The sequence below is a fragment of the Prosopis cineraria genome, unplaced genomic scaffold (genome assembly GCF_029017545.1).
Source record: "Prosopis cineraria cultivar Desert tree isolate PC_DT_omini unplaced genomic scaffold, ASM2901754v1 PC4, whole genome shotgun sequence".
Lineage (NCBI taxonomy): Eukaryota > Viridiplantae > Streptophyta > Magnoliopsida > Fabales > Fabaceae > Prosopis > Prosopis cineraria.
The window spans coordinates 38,865,185-38,888,635 of NW_026555335.1; the positions used below are offsets into that span (position 1 = coordinate 38,865,185).

Consider the following 23,451-nt stretch of genomic DNA (forward strand, 5'->3'; position numbering starts at 1 on the left):
AGGCAGAGAATGATGGAAGATCGTGACCCTTAAAAAATTAATTTCTTTTTAAGATAATAAGTCTAGTAAATGATAATAATTATAGGATTTTAACAGGAAAAAAGAGGAAAACAAAAGACAATAATAGCAAGGTGATATGAAATTAATAAAGGGAACCTGGATGGTTAATAGTGGCTGACGGAGCTTCACAATGTCTATTATTGTTGAATATGAGGATAACGATAAAAGGAAGTCTTTGATATTTCCTAATGTGGTGATCGAATTGGGTGTAGGGGACTAAAGAAGTGAAGAGTGGGGTGAAGTTCAAAAAGATAAGTACAAGTGTTGAAATATTTTCTTTATCTAATCACAATTAAAATCATAATCCAAAATAATTAAAGGATTAACCTATAAAGAGATTGCCAAGTTTGTAATTTAAAAAATGAGATCTCGAGTTTTCATAGTTTAAAAATACTTTGAAAATCATTTATTAACTTCTAATCAGAGTAACACAATGTTACCAAAGTATGAAATACTTCAAAGGAGTGAAAGGAGTTGAAAACAGTTAAAAAATCTCTAAATTTTGAAAACAAAGTAGTGTGCTGCGGCTCGTGCATAGTGCACAGCGGCTTGTTACTCTCTATATCATGCACCACAGTATGTTACACACTCATGATAGCAATTTTGTTGTCATTTGATAATAGATCCAGGTAACTTCTAGAGTGCCTTATTTCTTCTCTAATGTCCGAATGAGATGATATATGTATTTACGGAAAGCTTTTCTCATAAACTACTGATGGCATAGGTTTTACTTTTAAATTAAGTCACACAAGGAAGTTGGACGCTCAAATATATTTTTACAACATTTCTCACTTTTCATAACTAAAGAATGTCCAAAATTCTATAGAAATGCTGAAAGCCATTCCTAGCACCTAATGTAACAGTACGGAGCCACCCCTTGGGCCTCGACTCGGTACTGGACTCTGGCCCATCACTGGACCAAAGCCGACTTTCCCACAGGTGGTACTGTGGTTATTCCTCACCACTGCCTCTCCAGGGTCTTTTGGAACCTCCCCAGACTCGAACCTCCAACCTCTACCACCTTAACAAAGTTAAGGCTAAGTCTGGTACCATTGAGTCACTTGACTCAATGGTACCAGACTTAGCCTTAACTTTGTTAAGGTGGTAGAGGTTGGAGGTTCGAGTCTGGGGAGGTTCCAAAAGACCCTGGAGAGGCAGTGGTGAGGAATAACCACAGTACCACCTGTGGGAAAGTCGGCTTTGGTCCAGTGATGGGCCAGAGTCCAGTACCGAGTCGAGGCCCAAGGGGTGGCTCCGTACTGTTACATAAAAGGCGCCTTTTAATGTAACAGCCCTCCGCTCACCCCGCCTCCCCGAGGTCTTTTGCGGCGCTGGACACTCTCCCCCTAGGCCCCACAACAGGCGACCCCACCCCTTACGGTGAGCATCAGGAGACAAAGGCTTCCCCGCAGTAGTGTACGGATTATTCTCCTTGCGGAGAGCCTCCCCAGGTTCGATCCTCCAACCTCTCCTACATAACAAAGTTGAGGTTGAACCTGGTACCATTGAACCATATGTAACACCCTCAAATTTACAAACTGATTTTTCGCAAATTATTAATTCAACAAATCATTTTTTTTTCATTGAACCCTTATCATACCCTTATCATGGTAGAAAAATTTCTACCATGATACATCCAAGACAATATACCACAGGTCTTAAAATATCTCAAAAAGCAATTAGAACCATGAGGGACAGACATGATCCTCATAGTATGTTATTTAAATTAGGTCATGAATCAAAAGGGACAGACATAATCCTCTTGGACATATAAATGCATTTAATAAAAAGGATTAGAGTTTACATGCTCCATAGACAAGATATGTCCTAAGTTGGCACAAGATACATTGTATAATCCAAAATAAGAGGCAACGTAAAAGATGGTGTCTCATACACCATAATTACACCTCTGGTGCTTTCTCAGCCGGATTCGCTCCTGTAAAAATATTAACCACGGGGAATGAGACTTAAAAGTCCCAGTAACCAAAAATTAATATGTAATGATGCATGCGGATGTAACTAATCATGCGATTGCTAAGTGGGCACACAAAACATTTAACCAAACAATATTTTCAAACAAACCGAACAAGTATTTAATTGCATGACTGCACCTTATCTCCTCCTTTCACCATGCTCGGACGCCAAATCACCCGGCCAAAGGTGAGTTGGACCAAGCGACACGCCACTCATTGGGTCCAATGAGGGCTTACCACGTGGTAATAATTAACCGAACAGAAATTCTCATTAACACCATACATTAAAATACCCTGACAAGTCATGCATCATTCAAATATCCAAACAGGAATATATCCGAACAATAATATCTCATCATGATAAATAAAAAATAAATTTTTAACCCACTTGGCAATAATTTCAAACAAGTATATACAGTATTTATTTTCAATAATTCATAATTTTTCCAAACAACAAAACAACACATAACCATTCACAAACACACTCATCACAACACATTAATAATGGTTACCTTGTGTCTTGAATAACAAGTTCCCCTTCACAACTCCTTTTTCACCACTATCTTTGTCAATATAATCTACATAATTATTTCACAATACTATATATTAATTTTACATTAAAATAAATAACTCTAATTTAAAGAGTTAGAAAGTCTTAGATCTATAATCCATATTAATACTAATTTAAGATTTATGCCTCATTTAACTTTCTAAATTCTTTTCTAAAATTCTCGTACCCTAATAAACTATTTTTTTATCCTCAAATCACTTCTAGTATCACAATTTCATCATTCTATATTCTAAAAATTCGTTCAAAAATAAATTAAAAATTTAGAATTATCCTGAAACCTCAAATCACCTTTCTATAACCTCAAAAATACCTATTCATACTTAAATAAATATTTAATAATCAGATATTTATCCCTACATCTCAGATTCCACATAAATTCAACCATATAGATCTAGATTTTAACTCAAAAATTCTTAAACATGAGTTTCAACCTCAAGAAAATATTCTATAATATTTATTATATCCCTAAGAGTTTTAACCTATATTTTAATCTATCATATCATCAGATTAACTATCCTATAAAAAAATCCTAATCAAAATATTTACTCTATCCTACAAAATAATCATATCACTAGAAAGCTAATATTATTTAGAAAATAACTATAAAATTAATCTTGTAATTAAATAAATTTTTAAATGCTAATCTAAACAGGAAAGTTAGAACATACCTGAAGAAAAAGAAAATAATCCTCCCTTGCGAGAAAACGCCGAGCAACGTGAGAGGAAGAGAGAAAAATAATATAAAAATGAGATTGTGAAGTCCCAAAATTATATTAAAAAAAAACTATAGGTTTGAATTTAATTATTCAAACCTTTGGGCCCAAAGTTGCAATTTTTTCTAAATTGCATCTTAGCCTCTCATGCTTCCTAATGCACACACCCCCTCCTTTTTATACATGAAGGCACCTCTTCTCTTCCCTCATCTAACCAATGTGGGACTTAGAAACAACAACCTTCCACCCCCCCTTTTTTTTTGTTCCTTCTACCTTCTCTTTTTTTTTTAACACACACATAAAAAAAATTATTTATGTATTATATCTTAACTAAATATTGCTTATGTGGTTTTAAATTTAAATTTTTAAATTCATAATTAAATACCTAATCATAATATTATTTCTAAATAACCTCAAATAATATAAATTCCTATTATTATCATTTTTTTTCCTCAAAACCTAAATTTCACAATTTCTTTATTATATAAAAATCAGGATGTTACAATTCTCCCCTCCTTTTAGAAATTTTGTCCTCAAAATTTAATAGATAAGCTTAGAAACTATGTACCTAAGCAAATAAATGTGGATAATCTCGCCTCATACTCTCCTCGGTCTCCCAAGTAGCATCACCTAGGGCTCCACCCTTCCAAATCACCTTCACGAGTCGGATGGTCTTATTGCGTAGTTGTTTGTCCTTAAAGTCCTCAATTCGCTTCGGTTCGGATCTAAAGGTCAAATTCTCCCTCAATTCTACTTCTTCAGGTTCAATAACATGGGAGGGATCCGGGTTGTACTTCTTCAACTGTGATACGTGGAACACATTATGGATACCTGCAATCTGTGGAGGTAATGCAACTCTATATGCAGTAGATCCAATTCGCTCCAAGATCTCATACGGGCCCATAAATCTAGGTGTCAATTTCTTTGCCTTAATGGATCTACCAATGCCTGTCACTGGAGAAACCTTCAAAAATACATGATCTCCTACTTCAAACTCTAACGGCCGTCTCCTCTTATCAGCATAGCTCTTCTGTCGGCTCTGAGCGTTAGCAATTTTTGCTTAATCATTGCAATCTTCTGGGTGGTCTGCTCTACAATTTCTGGACCAATGATACTCCTCTCACTTAATTCTGTCCAACATAAAGGCGATCTACACTTCCTTCCATACAAGGCCTCATAAGGCGCCATCCCAATACTAGAATGATAGCTGTTATTATAAGCAAATTCAGCTAATGGCAAATGATTATCCCAACTACCTGGTAGTTCAATGGCACAAGCTCTCAACATGTCCTCCAAAGTCTGGATCGTCCTCTCTGTTTGTCCATCTGTTTGGGGGTGGTATGCGGTGCTAAAACTCAGTCTGGTACCCATAGCCTTCTGTAGCGCACCCCAAAAGTTTGAAGTGAACCTTGGGTCACGATCTGACACAATTCTAGAGGGTATACCATGAAGTCTAACTATCTCCTTAATGTATATCTCAGCAAATTTCTCTAATGTAGAGGTAAACTTGATCGCCAAAAAGTGAGCTGATTTGGTGAGTCGGTCTACTATCACCCAAATAGCATCCTTACTCGAGGGTGTTCTTGGCAGTCCAGTGATGAAATCCATAGAAATATCATCCCATTTCCACTTTGGAATATCTAACGGTTGCAGTGTTCCAGCTGGCTTCTGATGTTCTATCTTTATCTTCTGACACGTTAAACATCTAGAAACAAATTCAGTTACATCTTTCTTCATTCCTGGCCACCACCAACCTCGCTTCAAATCATGGTACATTTTAGTTATACCGGGATGAATTGTATATTTGCTCCTATGAGCTTCTTCTAAAAGGATATTCCTCAATCTTGGATCATTAGGTACACAAACTCTACCTTTATACTTCATCACTGTGTCCTCAGAGATGGTAAAATTTGGGGCTTACCTACCACTATCTCCTTCCTTATATTCCTTAAGTAGTCATCACTCTGCTGTGAGACTCTGAGATCTTCCCAGAATTTGCTCTCAAAGTCTGCTACCTGGAGTGCGGCCATTTGATGTTCAATCACATCTACTGGAACATCATGAAAACTGTTCCATAAATGATATTCATGAACCATCAAATGTGCAGCATGAATAGTCTTTCTACTTAAGGCATCAGCTACCACGTTAGCCTTACCCGGATGGTAATGTAATTCAAAGTCATAATCCTTTAGAAATTCCATCCATCGTCGCTGCCTCATATTAAGCTCTTTTTGATCAAATAAATACTTCAGGCTCTTATGGTCACTGAAGATTTGAAACTTAGATCCATACAAGTGTCTCCATATCTTCAGAGCAAACACAACTGCAGCTAACTCCAAATCATGAGTAGGGTAATTTTCCTCGTGTAGTCTCAACTGTCTGGAGGAATAGGCAACCACTCGGTCATTTTGCATCAAAACACATCCTAAACCCTTTAAAGAAGCATCAGTGTACAGAGTGTACGGCACCACAGGGTTAGGAATAGTCAATACTGGAGTAGTGGTTAACCTCTTTTTCAATTCTTGGAAAGCAGCTTCACATTTGTCAGTCCAAATAAATGGGGCATCCTTCTTAGTCAGCTTAGTTAAGGGCATCGCAATTTGCGAAAATCCCTTAATAAAGCGACGATAATAACCTGCTAAACCTAAAAAGCTTCGTATCTCTGTAACAGATTTTGGCTGTTCCCACTTCATCACTGCATCAATCTTGCTAGGATCCACCGCAACTCCGTCTCTGGACACAACATGGCCCAAAAACTTTACTTCTTGGAGCCAAAATTTACACTTGTTTAATTTGGCATAAAGCTTATGTTCCCTCAAAACTTGCAAGACGATTCTTAAATGTTCACCATGAGCCTCCTCATCCTTTGAATAAATAAGAATGTCATCAATAAACACTACTACAAACTTATCTAAATAGGGTCGAAAGATCCTATTCATGTAATCCATGAATACCGCAGGAGCATTCGTAAGTCCAAATGGCATCACCATGAATTCATAATGCCCATATCTCGTCCGAAATGCTGTCTTAGGTATATCCTCTGCTCTCACTCTCAATTGGTGGTACCCTGACCTTAAGTCAATCTTTGAGAAAACTGCGGATCCCACAAGCTGATCCAGCAAATCATCGATTCTCGGAAGTGGATATTTGTTCTTGATGGTTACTTTGTTCAATTGTCTATAATCAATGCACAATCGGAGGCTTCCGTCCTTCTTCTTTACAAAAAGGACTGGAGATCCCCAAGGTGAAACACTCGGTCTGATGAAACCCTTCTCAAGTAGCTCTTTAATTTGCTTTTTCAGTTCCGCTAACTCTGAAGGGGACATCCGATAAGGAGCCTTAGAAATTGGCCCTGTACCGGGTACCAATTCAATTGAGAACTCTACCTCGCGCTTTGGGGGTAAACCGGAGACTTCGTCTGGAAATACATCCGTAAATTCTTTGACAATTGGGATATTCTTCACGCCTTCATCAATCTCAGCTTGGATAGAGAAGAAAACCATGTAGGCCTGGCAACCCTTCTTCATACATCTATCAACTTGCGCCGCCGACAAGAAAACATGATCTTGAGTCTCGACTGGGGTCACCGATAAAGAAGATAAAGACACACTCCTCTCTCTACAATCTAGGATAGCACCATTTGCAGCCATCCAATTCATTCCCACAATTACATCCATACCTCTCAGTGGTAGGATAATTAAGTCCATAGTTGTTTTCCTATTTTTAAACTCGACTACTAGGTTAAGGCATGCCTTAGCAGTCCTTACAGATTCTCCCGCAGGAGTAGACACATTCATATCAAAAGGTAAAATACACACAGGCAAATCAAGGTCCTTTACACAAGTTTCAGAAATAAAAGAGTGTGTAGCACCCGAATCAAATAGTGCAACAATATCATGATGAAGGATTTTGATGTTACCTCTAATGGCATCTGGGGAGTTCATGGTGTCCTGAGTAAGAGCAAACACACGGCCAGAGACAGCAGGATGTTGGGAAGGGTTCTTCATATTTAAGCCCTGGTTGTCCCCACAAAACTTTGCAATGTGACCGGGTTTCCCACAAATGTAACAGACCCAACACTGTCCGAAATGACGACGCCCGCATTTAGTGCACTGTTGAGAGCTCGCTGTACTCAGGGCAGGTGTAGATACTGTTGGGCTCCTCTGTGACCCGTGATAACTACTATGATAGCTCCTCTGTTCTTGGCCCCTTTGAAATGGACCCTTCTGCCTTCCTTGGTTCCATGAGCTACTCGAACCCTGATGGTTTTTCTTCATAATGCCTCCGGTGGGTCGAGGGTAGGTTGGGGGTCTACTATATGAATAACCCCTCTTCTCTCTCTCGACCTCCTTCTTACTGCGAGCTACTACTTGTAGTTTTATGCACATTTTATCATAATCTCGGATATCTAGATGAGCTAATTGCTCCCTCAATTCTGGTCTAGCCTTCTCCAATAAGCGCTTAGCCTTCCATTCGGAATCATCCTTATACTGCAGGTACGTGGAGTATCTAGATAACTCCTGAAACTTAGCAATGAATGTGTCCTCATCGAGGTTCCCTTGCTTAAAAGCATGGAATTCCGTTTCCTTCTCAGACCTTAACTCTGATGGAAAGTAATGCCTGAATAATTTTTCCTTGAATTCCTCCCAGGAGAGTGTAGAATCATCCCTGGGCCCTGCTGTCTCCCACCAATCTCTTGCTCCTTTCACTAGGAGCACTAATGCTACTTGTACTTTTTGATTGCTGGTGCATGTGACTACTCGAAAGATGGATTCGAGTCTCTTTACCCATTCCTCTACCACGGATGGTTTAAGGTTACCATCAAACGTAGGAGGGTTAAACTTCCTAACAGTTTTCCACACATCAGTAATGGTCGGTGGGGCTCTCTGTTCCTCCTGCCTAATTTCCTTCCTTCTAGACTCATGATCTCTCGGAGTGGCAGGATGTGAGGAACTGCCTTCCTCCACATGACTCTCAACATGAGCCCTATCTCCATTTTCAGTTACCTTTTGCCTCTTTAGCTCCGTCAACTCTTGTTCGTATCCTTGAACCTTGTCTGTTAATGTTTTTACAAGCATTCTTAATTCCGCCAAGTCAGGCTCCTCATTTGGCAGTGGCGGTGGTAGGTGCTCAAGTTGGAATCCTGAGTTACCACGAGTAACAGGCATTTTCTCTCCCCTCCTAAAGGATACAAGATATAAATAATAAAATTAGCCTAGCTATATCATGGCCATACAATGAGAAGCACCATAACAATGTATATTGCCAACCGACTATATGCTCTGATACCAATATGTAACACCCTCAAATTTACAAACCGATTTTTCACAAATTATTAATTCAACAAATCATTTTTTTTTCATTGAACCCTTATCATACCCTTATCATAGTAGAAAAATTTCTACCATGATACATCCAAGACAATATACCACAGGTCTTAAAATATCTCAAAAAGCAATTAGAACCATGAGGGACAGACATGATCCTCATAGCATGTTATTTAAATTAGGTCATGAATCAAAAGGGACAGACATAATCCTCTTGGACATATAAATGCATTTAATAAAAAGGATTAGAGTTTACATGCTCCATAGACAAGATATGTCCTAAGTTGGCACAAGATACATTGTATAATCCAAAATAAGAGGCAACGTAAAAGATGGTGTCTCATACACCATAATTACACCTCTAGTGCTTTCTCGGCCGGATTCGCTCCTGTAAAAATATTAACCACGGGGAATGAGACTTAAAAGTCCCAGTAACCAAAAATTAATATGTAATGATGCATGCGGATGTAACTAATCATGCGATTGCTAAGTGGGCACACAAAACATTTAACCAAACAATATTTCAAACAAACCGAACAAGTATTTAATTGCATGACTGCACCTTATCTCCTCCTTTCACCATGCTCGGACGCCAAATCACCCAGCCAAAGGTGAGTTGGACCAAGCGACACGCCACTCATTGGGTCCAATGAGGGCTTACCACGTGGTAATAATTAACCGAACAGAAATTCCCATTAACACCATACATTAAAATACCCTGACAAGTCATGCATCATTCAAATATCCAAACAGGAATATATCCGAACAATAATATCTCATCATGATAAATAAAAAATAAATTTTTAACCCACTTGGCAATAATTTCAAACAAGTATATACAGTATTTATTTTCAATAATTCATAATTTTTCCAAACAACAAAACAACACATAACCATTCACAAACACACTCATCACAACACATTAATAATGGTTACCTTGTGTCTTGAATAACAAGTTCCCCTTCACAACTCCTTTTTCACCACTATCTTTGTCAATATAATCTACATAATTATTTCACAATACTATATATTAATTTTACATTAAAATAAATAACTCTAATTTAAAGAGTTAGAAAGTCTTAGATCTATAATCCATATTAATACTAATTTAAGATTTATGCCTCATTTAACTTTCTAAATTCTTTTCTAAAATTCTCGTACCCTAATAAACTATTTTTTTTATCCTCAAATCACTTCTAGTATCACAATTTCATCATTCTATATTCTAAAAATTCGTTCAAAAATAAATTAAAAATTTTAGAATTATCCTGAAACCTCAAATCACCTTTCTATAACCTCAAAAATACCTATTCATACTTAAATAAATATTTAATAATCAGATATTTATCCCTACATCTCAGATTCCACATAAATTCAACCATATAGATCTAGATTTTAACTCAAAAATTCTTAAACATGAGTTTCAACCTCAAGAAAATATTCTATAATATTTATTATATCCCTAAGAGTTTTAACCTATATTTTAATCTATCATATCATCAGATTAACTATCCTATAAAAAAATCCTAATCAAAATATTTACTCTATCCTACAAAATAATCATATCACTAGAAAGCTAATATTATTTAGAAAATAACTATAAAATTAATCTTGTAATTAAATAAATTTTTAAATGCTAATCTAAACAGGAAAGTTAGAACATACCTGAAGAAAAAGAAAATAATCCTCCCTTGCGAGAAAACGCCGAGCAACGTGAGAGGAAGAGAGAAAAATAATATAAAAATAGGATTGTGAATCCCAAAATTATATTAAAAAAAACTATAGGTTTGAATTTAATTATTCAAACCTTTGGGCCCAAAGTTGCAATTTTCTCTAAATTGCATCTTAGCCTCTCATGCTTCCTAATGCACACACCCCCTCCTTTTTATACATGAAGGCACCTCTTCTCTTCCCTCATCTAACCAATGTGGGACTTAGAAACAACAACCTTCCACCCCCCCTTTTTTTTTGTTCCTTCTACCTTCTCTTTTTTTTTTAACACACACATAAAAAAAATTATTTATGTATTATATCTTAACTAAATATTGCTTATGTGGTTTTAAATTTAAATTTTTAAATTCATAATTAAATACCTAATCATAATATTATTTCTAAATAACCTCAAATAATATAAATTCCTATTATTATCATTTTTTTCCTCAAAACCTAAATTCCACAATTTCTTTATTATATAAAAATCAGGATGTTACACCTAAACCATATTTATTAGACTAAAGACTAACAATACAACACAACATATACACATATATACACCATTATTTCACATTTTATCCCTTAACCCTTTTAGTATGAAAAATAGAAGGGAGGGATTTTAGCATTATATTTTATCAAAAATCATCCATATCATGTTTAAAACAATCTTATTACACTTGCACCAATATTTTGACACTATCAATATTTATAACTTATCATAAACAACATCTCAGGGCCCAAAATACATTTCAGACATCACAAGCAACTATATAGTGCAAGTATAAATAAAATGCATCTTAATTAGCAATATTCAAACTTTAACATGCAATAAATGAATTAAAGAGGCATTGCAATAGGAATACTCATATTCTTAAGCCTCCAGAGCCTTTTTGCTTTCTGTACCAGAGCTAAAGCTTGTGAAATGTTAAAATAAAAGGGTAAGTCTAACCACTCAATAACCACGGTAAGCCTACCCTATGTAGTTACATATCAAACTTAAATAACTATGTGACACGTTATATAAACATAGCATGATCAAACAATCCTTATACCTTTCTTATTTTATCCAACTAAAACTGTGGGTTATACTATTAAATAGGGCTCCGTCTATATGATTGAACTATCCAAACTCACCCATTATGAGATGTGATCCAACCAAAGATTATAAGACTTACTCTTGAACCACAGCTTCCCCCACTCTAAAATCTCTAAGGTGTCGTTTGCCCTAAGTTAACGTCTTCGATAAACAGGTGAAGATAGCAAGGTTTTGGTCCCTCGACAAATTATGGGACAGCTTCTCGACAAACTATGGGACACGATTATACCCTCGCGTACTGAAAGGCAATCAAAAATACCATATGGATGTTAATTAATCCTATCTCTAGGCAAACTTCTATCAAATGATTATGCTATGTATGATGCTCACTCATTTTCACAATTTCATTTATTCATTATTATTTTATTGAGTTCACGATAATACGCTATCCAAATAAACATCCATATTTTTTTCACAACCATTTTTCACTTTATCAAATCATCAATTTCTTCATCATTACACAATTATCACATTACATACATCACCTTTCTTATCCCAAAACCAACACCTATTCATAGTTTTAAAAATCATTTAGACATCAATTGTATATTTTAATTTTGAAAAAAACATTACATATTCACAATTCAATCAATCATCAAGGTTTATGACATGATTCGTGTTCACAATTAAGTCATACATGTCAATACACACATTTTCACAATAAACCTTCAATTCACAAACAACTACCCAAGAAAGGGTTCTCCTGATTATCTTAAACGTTGAGAGGTCAAAGGTTTATCCTTAATAATTAGCTTCTAAGTTTGATTCCCAAGTCAAATATAGTGCCCAAACGCTTAATCCACAATTAATAAATTTTAAGCTCATTAACATTGTCAAGAACACATTTTTACTTTTAAAATACCTAACACTCTTATTGCTCAACAATAGGCTTACCCATTAGGTCTATTAACTCTATTTAACTCTTGATATCATTAACGAGCTATTAAACTATCATTAATGCATTACAACTCCTCCAACACTCTCATTAATGCCATTTTTAGATATTTGTGATATTTACCTACCAACAACTTTTAAAATCATTAACACTAGGTTTAAATACTCTTTAAAATCATTAATACTATATTTAAATACTCTAAACCACTCCCATTAACTCCATCTAACTCAATAAATTTGGACCCATAACTTATATGGATCAAAAATCATCTCCCATTATGGAGAAGAAAGGGAGATTAGGGCTTATGAAACTTACCTCAAGTAGTTACTAACTCCAAAATGCTCTAAAACTATCAATGTGGCAAACCCTAAAAAAGGACTGTCGCTTACTCTTCATTTCTTCCCTTTCTCCTTCTGATTTTCTATTTATTTATAAGGCTGTTTATCAAAAATTTTGGCAGTACGCCATGGGCAAGGCACAGAGAAGCTCTTCCTTCTTCATTGCTACCTGTGTGCCATGGCAGATGTGCTACACGCTGTGGCATATGGCACAGAGAAAATCCTTCACGTTTTTCTCCTTCTCTAATATCAGGGTGGCCCGTCTTCACTTTAAACTCCATAATTAGAGTTGAAATCACAACTGATTACATTTATTAGACCTCTCTAGCCACACACCACATCAAATCACTCAATTATCATAATTAAACTTGATTAATTTCTTAGTAATTTAAGGATTAAAATTTGGGATGTTATAGGTGTCAGCTCAAATATTGAGCAATTACGTAGTTTCATAATTAAAATTAATTACAGTTAGGACCCTAGGGATTATAGTGTTAAATTAAAATTCGTTGGTTCTCAACTACAAATATATTTCTCTTAGGGTCCTTAGTTGTGATTTTTCCAAAATTAATTGTTAGTGTAGCTGTTATCCTGCACCACTTATTCACTTGATCCATTTAATATGATAAATTTTTTTTTGTTAAAGTTACCATGTAATTTAAAAATAAAAATAAAATAAAGGACATTTGTGATTTTAAACTTTTTTTTTGGCTCAATCTTCCTTTTCAACATGTCAAAATGATATAATATAGTCTCTATCTTGAACGAATGTTAACTTTGATCGTAAGCTGATCAAAATATTACTTAAAAGGACCTAAAAAATTATAGAAAAGGACTAAAAAATTATAGCAAAGTTATTGATTTTATGATAGGATCATGTTTTGTAATTTTTAATCCTTTGTTATAATCTTTGATATCATTTTCTATAATTTTTTAAATTGTGGAGACAATATTGCTTCATTTTAAAATTTTAAAGGGAAACATTGCACAAAAAATGATTTTAAAATTCCAGATACTTATAGATTTTAAAAGATAAATTTGCTATTTAACCCTAACATCAAACAATAAAAATGTACTAAATTCATTTTCTTTATTTTTTAACCTTTTAGTTTATTTTAAAAAAAATGTAAAAAAGGAAAGAGAACATTATTTCTTATAGTTTTATCAGGTTTTGCTCTTAGTCTCTATAATTTTTTCAATATTTTTAGTTCTTATAGGGATTAAAAGTACTAAAAAATTAAAACTATAGAGACTTGAAAAATAAATATCATCCAATCTTTTTAAAATTATAAGAATTAAAAATACTTAAAAAATTTTAAAAATTAAAAACATAATTCAAAAAAATATAGAAACCAATAATTATATTTTCTTAAAAAAATAGAGAAAGAGAAAAGAAATGGGAACAAACAATTTTTGGTATCGTAAGGTGTTACTCGAGAGAATCATGGAAGGCGGAGGAGAATAAGGGTAAAAATAGAGTAGATAGAGGTAAGTTTTGTTGAAATAGGCATGAATTTGTGTGGTAAGTCAGAGACCTAAGCCTGACATAAATTCTTTATAAGATTTTTCTCATAACTTAGACTTAAGCCTATCTAAAGCCTGACTTGATTTAAAAGTCTACTTAAAAGTAAAACTTTTTAAATAATTTTATATTTTAATTTTAAATGTTTCAAATATATGGAGTGTAGAGAATTTTTTATGGTTAAGGTAAGAAGGAAAAGATGACACATTAAATTAGGATGTGAGTTAAAAAAAGAGTAATTAAAGACAAATTAAAGGAAAATAGGCTTGAAATCAAGAGTGCAGTGTGCAGGATAAAGTAGTAGAAAGGAGACTGAAGAAATTAATTAGAAGAATGTTACAATTAAAGAGGTGATTAATGAAGGTGAATGACAGGGGAATAATGAGGTTAATAAAGTGGGGTGGCGAATGACTGTAGTACTCTTTCAGGTTGAGATGGGAACAAAAATAGAGAAACGTACAGTGAGGAAAACGACGCAGCTCATGGATGCAAAATGGCTTTATTATGATGCATTAATAAGCATCCCAACCAACCCTTATCCCTTTACTCTCCTATTTATTTTTGCATTTATTCCTAATTTTAATTCCCCACTCTCCTCCATCATATCGCTTCTTTATACGTTCCACCAACTTCATTCTCACTACTTCATTTGTTCCTAATTTTAATGCATTTTTTTATAAAAAATAGTGAAATTATTTATAAATTAGTGAAAAAACAATATCTCCCCACCTTACAAGAACGACATCTTTACTCCTTAATATATTTGGAATGAAAATATTTCTTTTAAATTATATGTCGTGTTCTTGTTGAATTTGATTTTAAATAACTTACTCCTTTGATCCTATTTATAAAATATAAAAAGAAAAAAAAATTAATTCTATTTATAGAACACTTGTTAATTTTCAAGGCTTCTTTTTGTATTTTTACTTTTATTAAATGCCTTAAATAAAAATATTAATAATGAGATTTAAGAATATTATTAAGAGTAAAGATAGAAACTTGTTAAATTTTTAGACAAAATTAATAAAATTTAAGATTTCTTTGATTTCAGTAAAATATGCTAGAAGTAGTTTATAAATAAAATTAAAGAGAACATTTTACTAGAGATTCTCTAAAATAAATTGAATACAAGAGAACGTGGCTCAACTCCTTGTGTTAATTTTGTGCCTAAACATGCTTTCAAATTTTTTTATTGCATATATCCTTTTATTATAGACAATATCATTTCTTTTTTGATTCAGTGCCTCATTATCAAATGAAATTTAAGAATATTACTACCTCTCATTTAAACTAATCTAAACTCTCACTGTGTGGAACCATTATTATCAATGATGATTTTACAAGTACTGCAAGAATGCTTTTGCGTATTTATTTAATGCAACCACTTATCTTAAAACTCAAATTCAAGATTACAAGATAAGTTGATCCAACTATGTCAATCAGTTGAACTAAACTTCCCTTATTTAGACAATCTCATTTCAAACAGGATTGGGATATTGAATGTAAATATTTATTTTAACAAGGAACATTCACATATTTTAATAGCTATATGTGTGTGTATCTCACATTTTTAATTTGTCTAAATTACAGTATTTTCTTCGTCTCTATATATAAGATGTTCTTAATTAAATCTTGCATATTAATAAAAGTTTGTTATTTAGTTAAAATTACATTAAATCACAATCATTTTTCAATTTTACCCCTAATAATATCAATTAATATCATAGAAGTGGTGTGTAAAGCACACAATTAATATCTCTTTTCCTTTTGAAAATAAGGATAAAATTGTCTAATTATTTAAAAATACCATGACACCTCTTATATTTAAGAATAAAATAAGTTTATAAAAAAAATTTATATATAGGAATTGAGGGAGTATCTCAATCGATACAGTCCACTATATCACAAAAAATGAATTAATTTATCTGTTTCGTGTCACATTAGAATTCCATCTCAAGATTACAAGATAACTACAATTCCATTCCTTCATTGCTATGATAGATCGATAGATCGATAGATCATCCACATTGGAATAAGTAAAAGTTTTTTTAAAAAAAGTTTTTTTTTTAAATTATTATTGTTTATGCCCAGCAAAGAACGTGGAAGATGGGATAGGCTGTGGTGACATGCTTGAGAAATCCTGAAAGCGGCTTCAAAAAATCCAAACCAGTTGCATATTTTAAGATGGGTATACTTCCCTTATTGAGCATTTATGTTATTTATATAATGACACATGCACAGACACACACACACACAGTGTGTGTGTAAAGAGAATTTAGAAAAATGACAAAAAGCATGTTGAAAGTTTGTCCGAGCAAATGAGCTTTGATATAAAATTCAAAAGGATTTGAATTTGATTCTTTCGTTTTGGCCAACCAAGGAGCAAGATCCAAACTAAAAGAGGAAAGTACATGGACTCTTATAAAAAAAAAAAAATCCGATTGTTGACACACATGCATGAACTGAACACTAAATAAACAAGAGACGATGATGAAACTTAAAAGCTTGAATATTCCCAACAACATTAGAATAATCAAAGTAAATAATTAAGAAAGAATAAGCGGAGTAAGGTGGAATGATGAAATTAGCATGTGACATCGAATCTTTGAGGCACAAAACAGTCACAACAACTTTTGAAGAAAATGTATGTTGTGACTTTGAGGCTTGACACACCTCTCCCATTATCTAATATTTGTTGCCATCATCATTAACTTGTGTGTTTACCCTGTGGCTGGCACTACTCTCGAGTCCACAAATTCCCCTCATATTCTTTTTAAATTTTAACCCCCTTGTCTTTTTAGCCTAAAATATAATTTTTTAATAATAATTCACATGTACTATTTATAAGTAATTTTTAACATGCTTTATAAATATCAAGGAAAACTTTTAAAACTCATTAATTCTATATTAAAATTTAATAAGTTCTCAACTTTACTCATATTAAATATACATATTTCAATAACATGTTTTGTCTCTCCAAAATTCAATAGAGGGTAAAAGAGAAAATTTGTAAAGAAAATTTAATGACGTGACTTATAAATAAGATTAAAATTTTTTTCTCTCTACTTTATAAATGAGACTAAAAGGAGTATCAATAAAATTCATATTCTAATAAAAATAAGTATATATTAGGCTTTTAATTTATGATGAGTGAAAAAAATCATAAATATATAGACACAAGAATTCAAATTAATAAATATAAGAGATAAAATAAAAAAATTTATAAATACTAAGTTACTCATATTTTAAATAAAGATTAGTGAAGAAAAATGCTTATATTTTGAACCTAATGGAGTACTAATCTAATCTGTCTTTTTTGTAAATAATTAATTTCTTAAAATAATATTCATTCTCAAATCAATTTGATGGCAAGCATTTGAAAATATGATAAAAAAGTGATAATGTTATATTGGGATTAATGAAAGATTTTTATTTGAATCAATTCCTCAAGGTAAATATAGAAAAATCTATAGATTTAAATTTGAATCTATTTCTTCTTATTAATTTTTTATAATTTTAATTTTTTTATACGTTAATTATTTAAAATTTTAAATGCCTCTACCACTCTATCACTCTCTCCTCTCTTTCTTTTTCTTGTTCTTGTCTCCCGTCAATCCAAACAACATAAATAAGTTTGTTATTGTTAATTTTTTGTTTTTACTTTGAATCAAAATTCATTTTTTCTTTCTTTTGAATTTTTTATATTATTTAAATAAATAATTTTAAATATAGAAAATAAAATTTAAAAATTAAAATTAAAATCCATGGATCCAGAGTTCACTTACAAGAAATATAGATGTATGTCAACTACAGAGGCATGCTCAAGAACTTTGGGTCTAGTCGTGCTCTTATCATCGACGCAAATGAACCCACCATGTTATGCGAACAATCCTTTAAATATTAAAACCGCACAGTTCACTGACTTTTTTTATGACTAATGAAATGTATCCACTGCTTCCCACTTTTACTGACACCAACTTTGTCAGAGTTTAAGGGTCTTTTTTATTTTATTTTATTTTATTTTAAAAAAAGAAATTCCTTTTGGAAAGCAATCGATCAAAAATTGGGCCTCCAATTTTAACTTTTGCTTTAGTTTCCTCACACCAATTCATGCAGCACAAAGCAAATTCTCTGTTAAATGATAAATCCACTCGACTGATATTGCTTGTCATGATTTTAGAGTCAGTTGTACAGTTGGGGAATAAATAACCATTGGGCATTGGCTATCTTAAAAAAAAAATTGTTTATTCATGTGGCCCCACTGAAGCAAAAAGTACAGTGTTTAATGCAGAATCTGCTAAATGAAAACATATCCAATTGCAACATGATTCATTGAATTAAATCATGTCAAATAATTTTAAACTTTTTGAAAAAGTTATTACAGATGATTTATTTGAGATATATTTCAAAGTGAGTCAAAATTTGTTGTCTTTGGTCTCTGGATATGTGAGAAAGTTATTTAAAAGTGAATCCTAATATTATTTCAGGATGAGGGGTCGTTTAATTCATGGCAGGGATTGACCTGTATTATAACTAATACACATTCATATCATAGGTTATTGCGTTGGTAAAGTTTCCAAAAAAAGTCTCAAGTCAAATTCTCATTTTCCTTTTCTTAATTTTAATTTCCAATTTCTGTTTTGATGTAAATCATGTGGTTCAGCCGCTGGCCGGTATTATTATTGGGTGATTTTCTAATCAACCTGGGGAAAAGAGAAATTCCACTTTGGTTTGTCAATCATGTTGAGTCGTTCATCAATCTTAGCTGGAGGGAAAGTGCTTGTACTTGTACTTTTTCCCAAATGGAAAAAAACTGAAGTGGCATTTTCAAGAAATTTTAGGTGAAAACCATGTGTTTTGAGTAAACTAAGATGCGTTCTGAGTAACGCAGAAAGTCGGAGGAGGGCAGGCGCTAGCAGAAGATGATGGGGCGAATTCAAAGCAGTGTTTGAAAGTATTTTTGTGGTTTTTTGTAGAAATTGCTTTTTAAAACAAATAATAATAAAAATAATTATTTTTTTCATTTCCTCTTGTTTTTTAAAATAATAATCTCATAACACCTAAAAAATATTTTTATTTATCTATTTTTTTAAAATAATATTTTATCTTTTTTTAAAATATTTTTTAAAAACACATTGTCAAACAAGTTTTTTATTTTGAAGAATAGAAAAATGTTTCTAAAATAAGTTGTCAAACTGGTCCAAATTACCATACTAATCCCCTTTCTATATTTTCTCATTAAATAAAAATACTCACACATGTGCCTCTCAAGTTTCCCCACACACACACACATTAAAATGCTTAAATTTACTGATAACGAATTACTTGGACATTGGTTCAGATACTGGTGGACAAGAAAAAAAAAATGCTAAGTTTCGCTTGTTGCTATTGTGTTTGTGCCTCCTGTATAGAATCCAGATGGCAGCATCATGTAAATTTTGAGTAAATGTGTGGTTTAATTATATTCATTACTGTATTGTAAGGTGTGTTTATCATGTATAATAATCACTCCCTCTGATTATAATTAATGAACAATTTTAATCACCTTGGGGGTTATTATAAAATAGTAATTATATCGTTAAACCGGAGGTAGTAAATTAGAAGGAAACCCAAGGTGTGTTGGATCTCATGTCAAATATTGAGATATCAATAATTGCCCGCAACTTTCACCGTTCATAATTTCCCAAAAGTACACTGAAAAAAGAGAGAGCTGAATCATTCCCACAAAATCAGTTGATCGATCTTGGATCTTCATTCACAATGCCCATCGAATGCCACCGATCTTCTCCCTTTCATTCTCTAATTATTGTGTCCCTTTATCTTCACTCCTAAACATCATTTATCATCACTTCGTTTTTTAATCAATTTTTAATTTAATACTATCCATTACTTCAAATTACAAGATACTAGTAGTGTTTTTATACACACACACTCCAAATCAAAAGCTTCAAAGTTCAAAAGCTATATAATATACAAAAGTATATTAATAAAATCGAGATATGTTACTAAAGTTATTATGTGACCAGAATCAAAACAAAATTCTACAGTTTATCTGAAGATTATGCAAATATGGAGAAGGAGAAGGAAAAGGTAGACAGAGAGATCAGTCTCCCAAGCTTCGGAGGCCCTGATTCCCATGGCACCCCCGACATTCCGCAGATTTCTCTCATCTACCTACATGACAGAGCAAGCATTCGGGTTCTCATCGCTGAAGATCTGGGGCGGGTAAGCGTACATCTCCATGATGTACCTCGGAGGGTAGTATTGGTATTCGCTCTTCTTCATCTCCACCACCTTCGTCTCTTCCGTCACAGCTTCCTCCTCTGCTTTCTCCGCCGCCGCTTCCCCCTCTCCAGCTCCTTTCCTCTCCTCCTCCTCCTTCTTCTCTTCTCCTTTTCCTTTTCCCTCCTTCTTCTCTTTCTCTCCTCTGCCTCCTTCCTCTGCTTTCTTCTCCTCCTCCTCTTTGCTTTCCTCTGCTTTCTCTTTCTTCTCCGCCGCCTCTTGCTTCACTATCACAGCCTGCTTCCCCATTCGCTTAGACACGAACTCCACCAACTTCGCCGGATCGAACACTCCCTTCACGCTCACCTCTGACTTCTTCAGATCAGGTTCCGCCGATTCCACTCCTGCGAATTATTTATTTCACTCCATTAGAATGCACCATTGAAGTTGAGGTTGAGGATGAATCGGATTTTTTTTTTTAATGCCGTATTAAATAACTTAAAAACAAAAGAAATGGTCAGAATCAAAATTATTATATTTTAATGCGAGAAAAGAAACGGTAAAGAAGGCTTGAATTGCATGAAGCCGGAGTGTCTGTATTTGGAGGGAGTTGCAGAAAACGTGTAACGCACCCTTCATTTTCTGTATGCGTCTCTTGATTTCCTCAGCGCAAGCCTCGCAATGCATGTGAACTTTCAGAATCACCGTGATGATCTGGGGCTGTAGAATAAAAAAAAAAAAACCAAGAAATCAGAATAAATATTATGAAATTCACTTCATAATTAATATGACAAAAATAAAAACAAAAACAAAATCCGGTTCAACCTCTTCTTTCTTCTCCTCAGGAGCGGGCTTCTCTTTCTCCTCTGGTTTTTTCTCCTCCTCCGTAGGTGGTTTCGGGATCGGAGAAATGAGCTCAACCTGTCTATGGCTCTTCCTCTGTACTCTCTCTAGAACCTTCTGTGGATCTGCCTTCTCTCCTCTGACGACAACCTTGTGACTCTTGCAATCTGTGATCACTTCCTCAACCCCTGAATCCAACAATACATATATCCAGACCAGAACACCAGATAAGCATCCGCTTCACTTGATCAAACAAAAGTTGCAGGAATAATTGATTCAGCTCACCTGGGAATCTTTTCAGGCAGCGACGAACCTTACGGGCACAGCCTTCGCAATGCATGAAAACTTTCAGCACAATCTCCGGCGGCGGTGGAGTCTTGTCTTTCGATTCCTCCGGTTTTTTCTGGTCTTTCTTATCTTCAGCCTGGTTTTCGGGCTTTTTGGCTTCCTCTTTCGCCTCTGGTTTTTTCTCCTCCGTCTTTTGTTCCCCTGACTTCTTCTTATCCTGCACACAGAAAAACAAGAAAAAAAAAAGTAAAAACTAAATCACAGCCCCATAGACAGAATGACTGACAAGAAGAAAGGTATTGAGAGAAGAGAAGAATGTATTGACCTCCCCCATGAGTGGACTTGAGGTTACAGTGGAGATACAGAAACAGAGACGTTGGTATAGATATAGATATATAGCTAGGGAGGCTGATGTATCTGTGAGAAATTAGGCTTCAAGGTGATGATTTAGGGGCGATTCAACTGAGGAAGAAGAATCAGATCTGGAGGGGAGTAGCTGAGTGGGTATGAATCCAATGTATGAGAGTAGCGTCGAGGGTCGTGATGCCTCTTGAGAGAGAGGGGATCTTATAGGAGGCACGTGCAGTGCTGGAGGGACGTTGTTGGGACACATGGTGCCCGCAGGTTACACTGTGTCTTTGCAATTTCCAGGGGCGCTTTCGACATTTCACAGATATCCCGGTAAACTCTTGTCAGTTTTACTATGTGGCCCACTTCCCCCATCAGCACCCACTAATGCGTCATTCATTTCATTCCAGCTTCGCTCATATTCTTCGGGGTAAAAAAACTATACGCATATTCCTCACAACTGCATATAATACCAATGTTTTCGTAAAGTTTATTGACAATTATTGTGAATGTATCCTATAAAATTTAATTGTATTGTGAGATATTTGAGTGCAAGCATTCCTTTGTTCATTTTTTAAACAAAAGAGTATGTAATTATTAACATGGAAAACCTTTTTCATTTTTAAATATTCTCAATCTCAATTTTTGATTCCATATTTATGTGCTATAGTATATGGTGATATATATATGTACAATTTTTTTTTAAAACAACACCATGCATTACAATAAACTTATTTTAAAAAACTTCGCTTATTTTCTTTTGGAGAGAATGACAATAAAGGATCAAAGGAGCATGATAATACCAATAAAAGACCAACAAACTTCAATATGCCAAGGAAGGACAATACGATTCTTAAGTGATCGGAGCTTCAGAGCAAAAATAATAAATTAATCTGACCCCAAATTATTAGTTAATGTATTCAAACTCGCACTAACAATCCAGGAAACAGTTGATGATAGATGCATGCATTTTTTTTTTCTGTTTTTGTGTGTGGCTAAATTCATTGGTTTTAATTAATTAAAGTGAACTTGATTAAATACTGAAACAATTCGAGCAGCTTTTAGTGTTGCGGTAGTTCCTGCTCCTGAAAGGAGAAGAAAGTGTGCCAGAAAATATGTAAATGGCTTTGGTGTTTTGAATCGATCTTGAAAGTCCAATTTGTATCATATTATTGTAGAAACGAGATTTATTTAATACATTCTCAACGCGTGTTTGATTTCTGTTATCAAAAACCTTGTTTCCTTAAAAATAAAAAATAAATAAGTCTTTTGAATTTAAATATTTTTAAAATAGATCTCATTTTTTATTTTTTTTAAATTGAAATCATCTTATAATTACTTTTTTTTAGTATATTACATTTGATAATTAAAAATTGTCGTATGCTATGATCAACCACTATTATAAGTCATCAAATAATACTATTGATGACCGCTAGAATTGGCCCATTTTTTAACTATAAATTTATTTTCAAATGAGCATAATAAAATTTTTTTATTTTGTTTAAAAAATAAATTTTAAAAAGTGATTTACAAAATAACTTT

General features: G+C 33.7%; 1 protein-coding gene and 1 long non-coding RNA gene across 2 annotated transcripts; both read right to left on the reverse strand.

Moving 5' to 3' along the window:
* Positions 1 to 8,922: 8,922 nt before the first annotated feature.
* On the reverse strand, positions 8,923 to 10,470 carry LOC129308099 (uncharacterized). Its single transcript, XR_008592538.1, has 3 exons — positions 10,310 to 10,470; positions 9,581 to 9,646; positions 8,923 to 9,032 (listed from the first exon to the last, which is right to left on the reverse strand). It is a non-coding gene; the product is annotated as an uncharacterized LOC129308099 (long non-coding RNA).
* Positions 10,471 to 20,191: 9,721 nt separating this feature from the next.
* On the reverse strand, positions 20,192 to 22,097 carry LOC129309560 (heavy metal-associated isoprenylated plant protein 7). The gene is made up of 5 exons (XM_054951171.1): positions 21,887 to 22,097; positions 21,559 to 21,778; positions 21,256 to 21,461; positions 21,063 to 21,150; positions 20,192 to 20,834 (listed from the first exon to the last, which is right to left on the reverse strand). Exons 1-5 carry the CDS (start codon positions 21,893 to 21,895, stop codon positions 20,383 to 20,385), a joined length of 975 nt encoding a protein of 324 aa, XP_054807146.1. The 5' UTR covers positions 21,896 to 22,097; the 3' UTR covers positions 20,192 to 20,382.
* Positions 22,098 to 23,451: the final 1,354 nt, after the last annotated feature.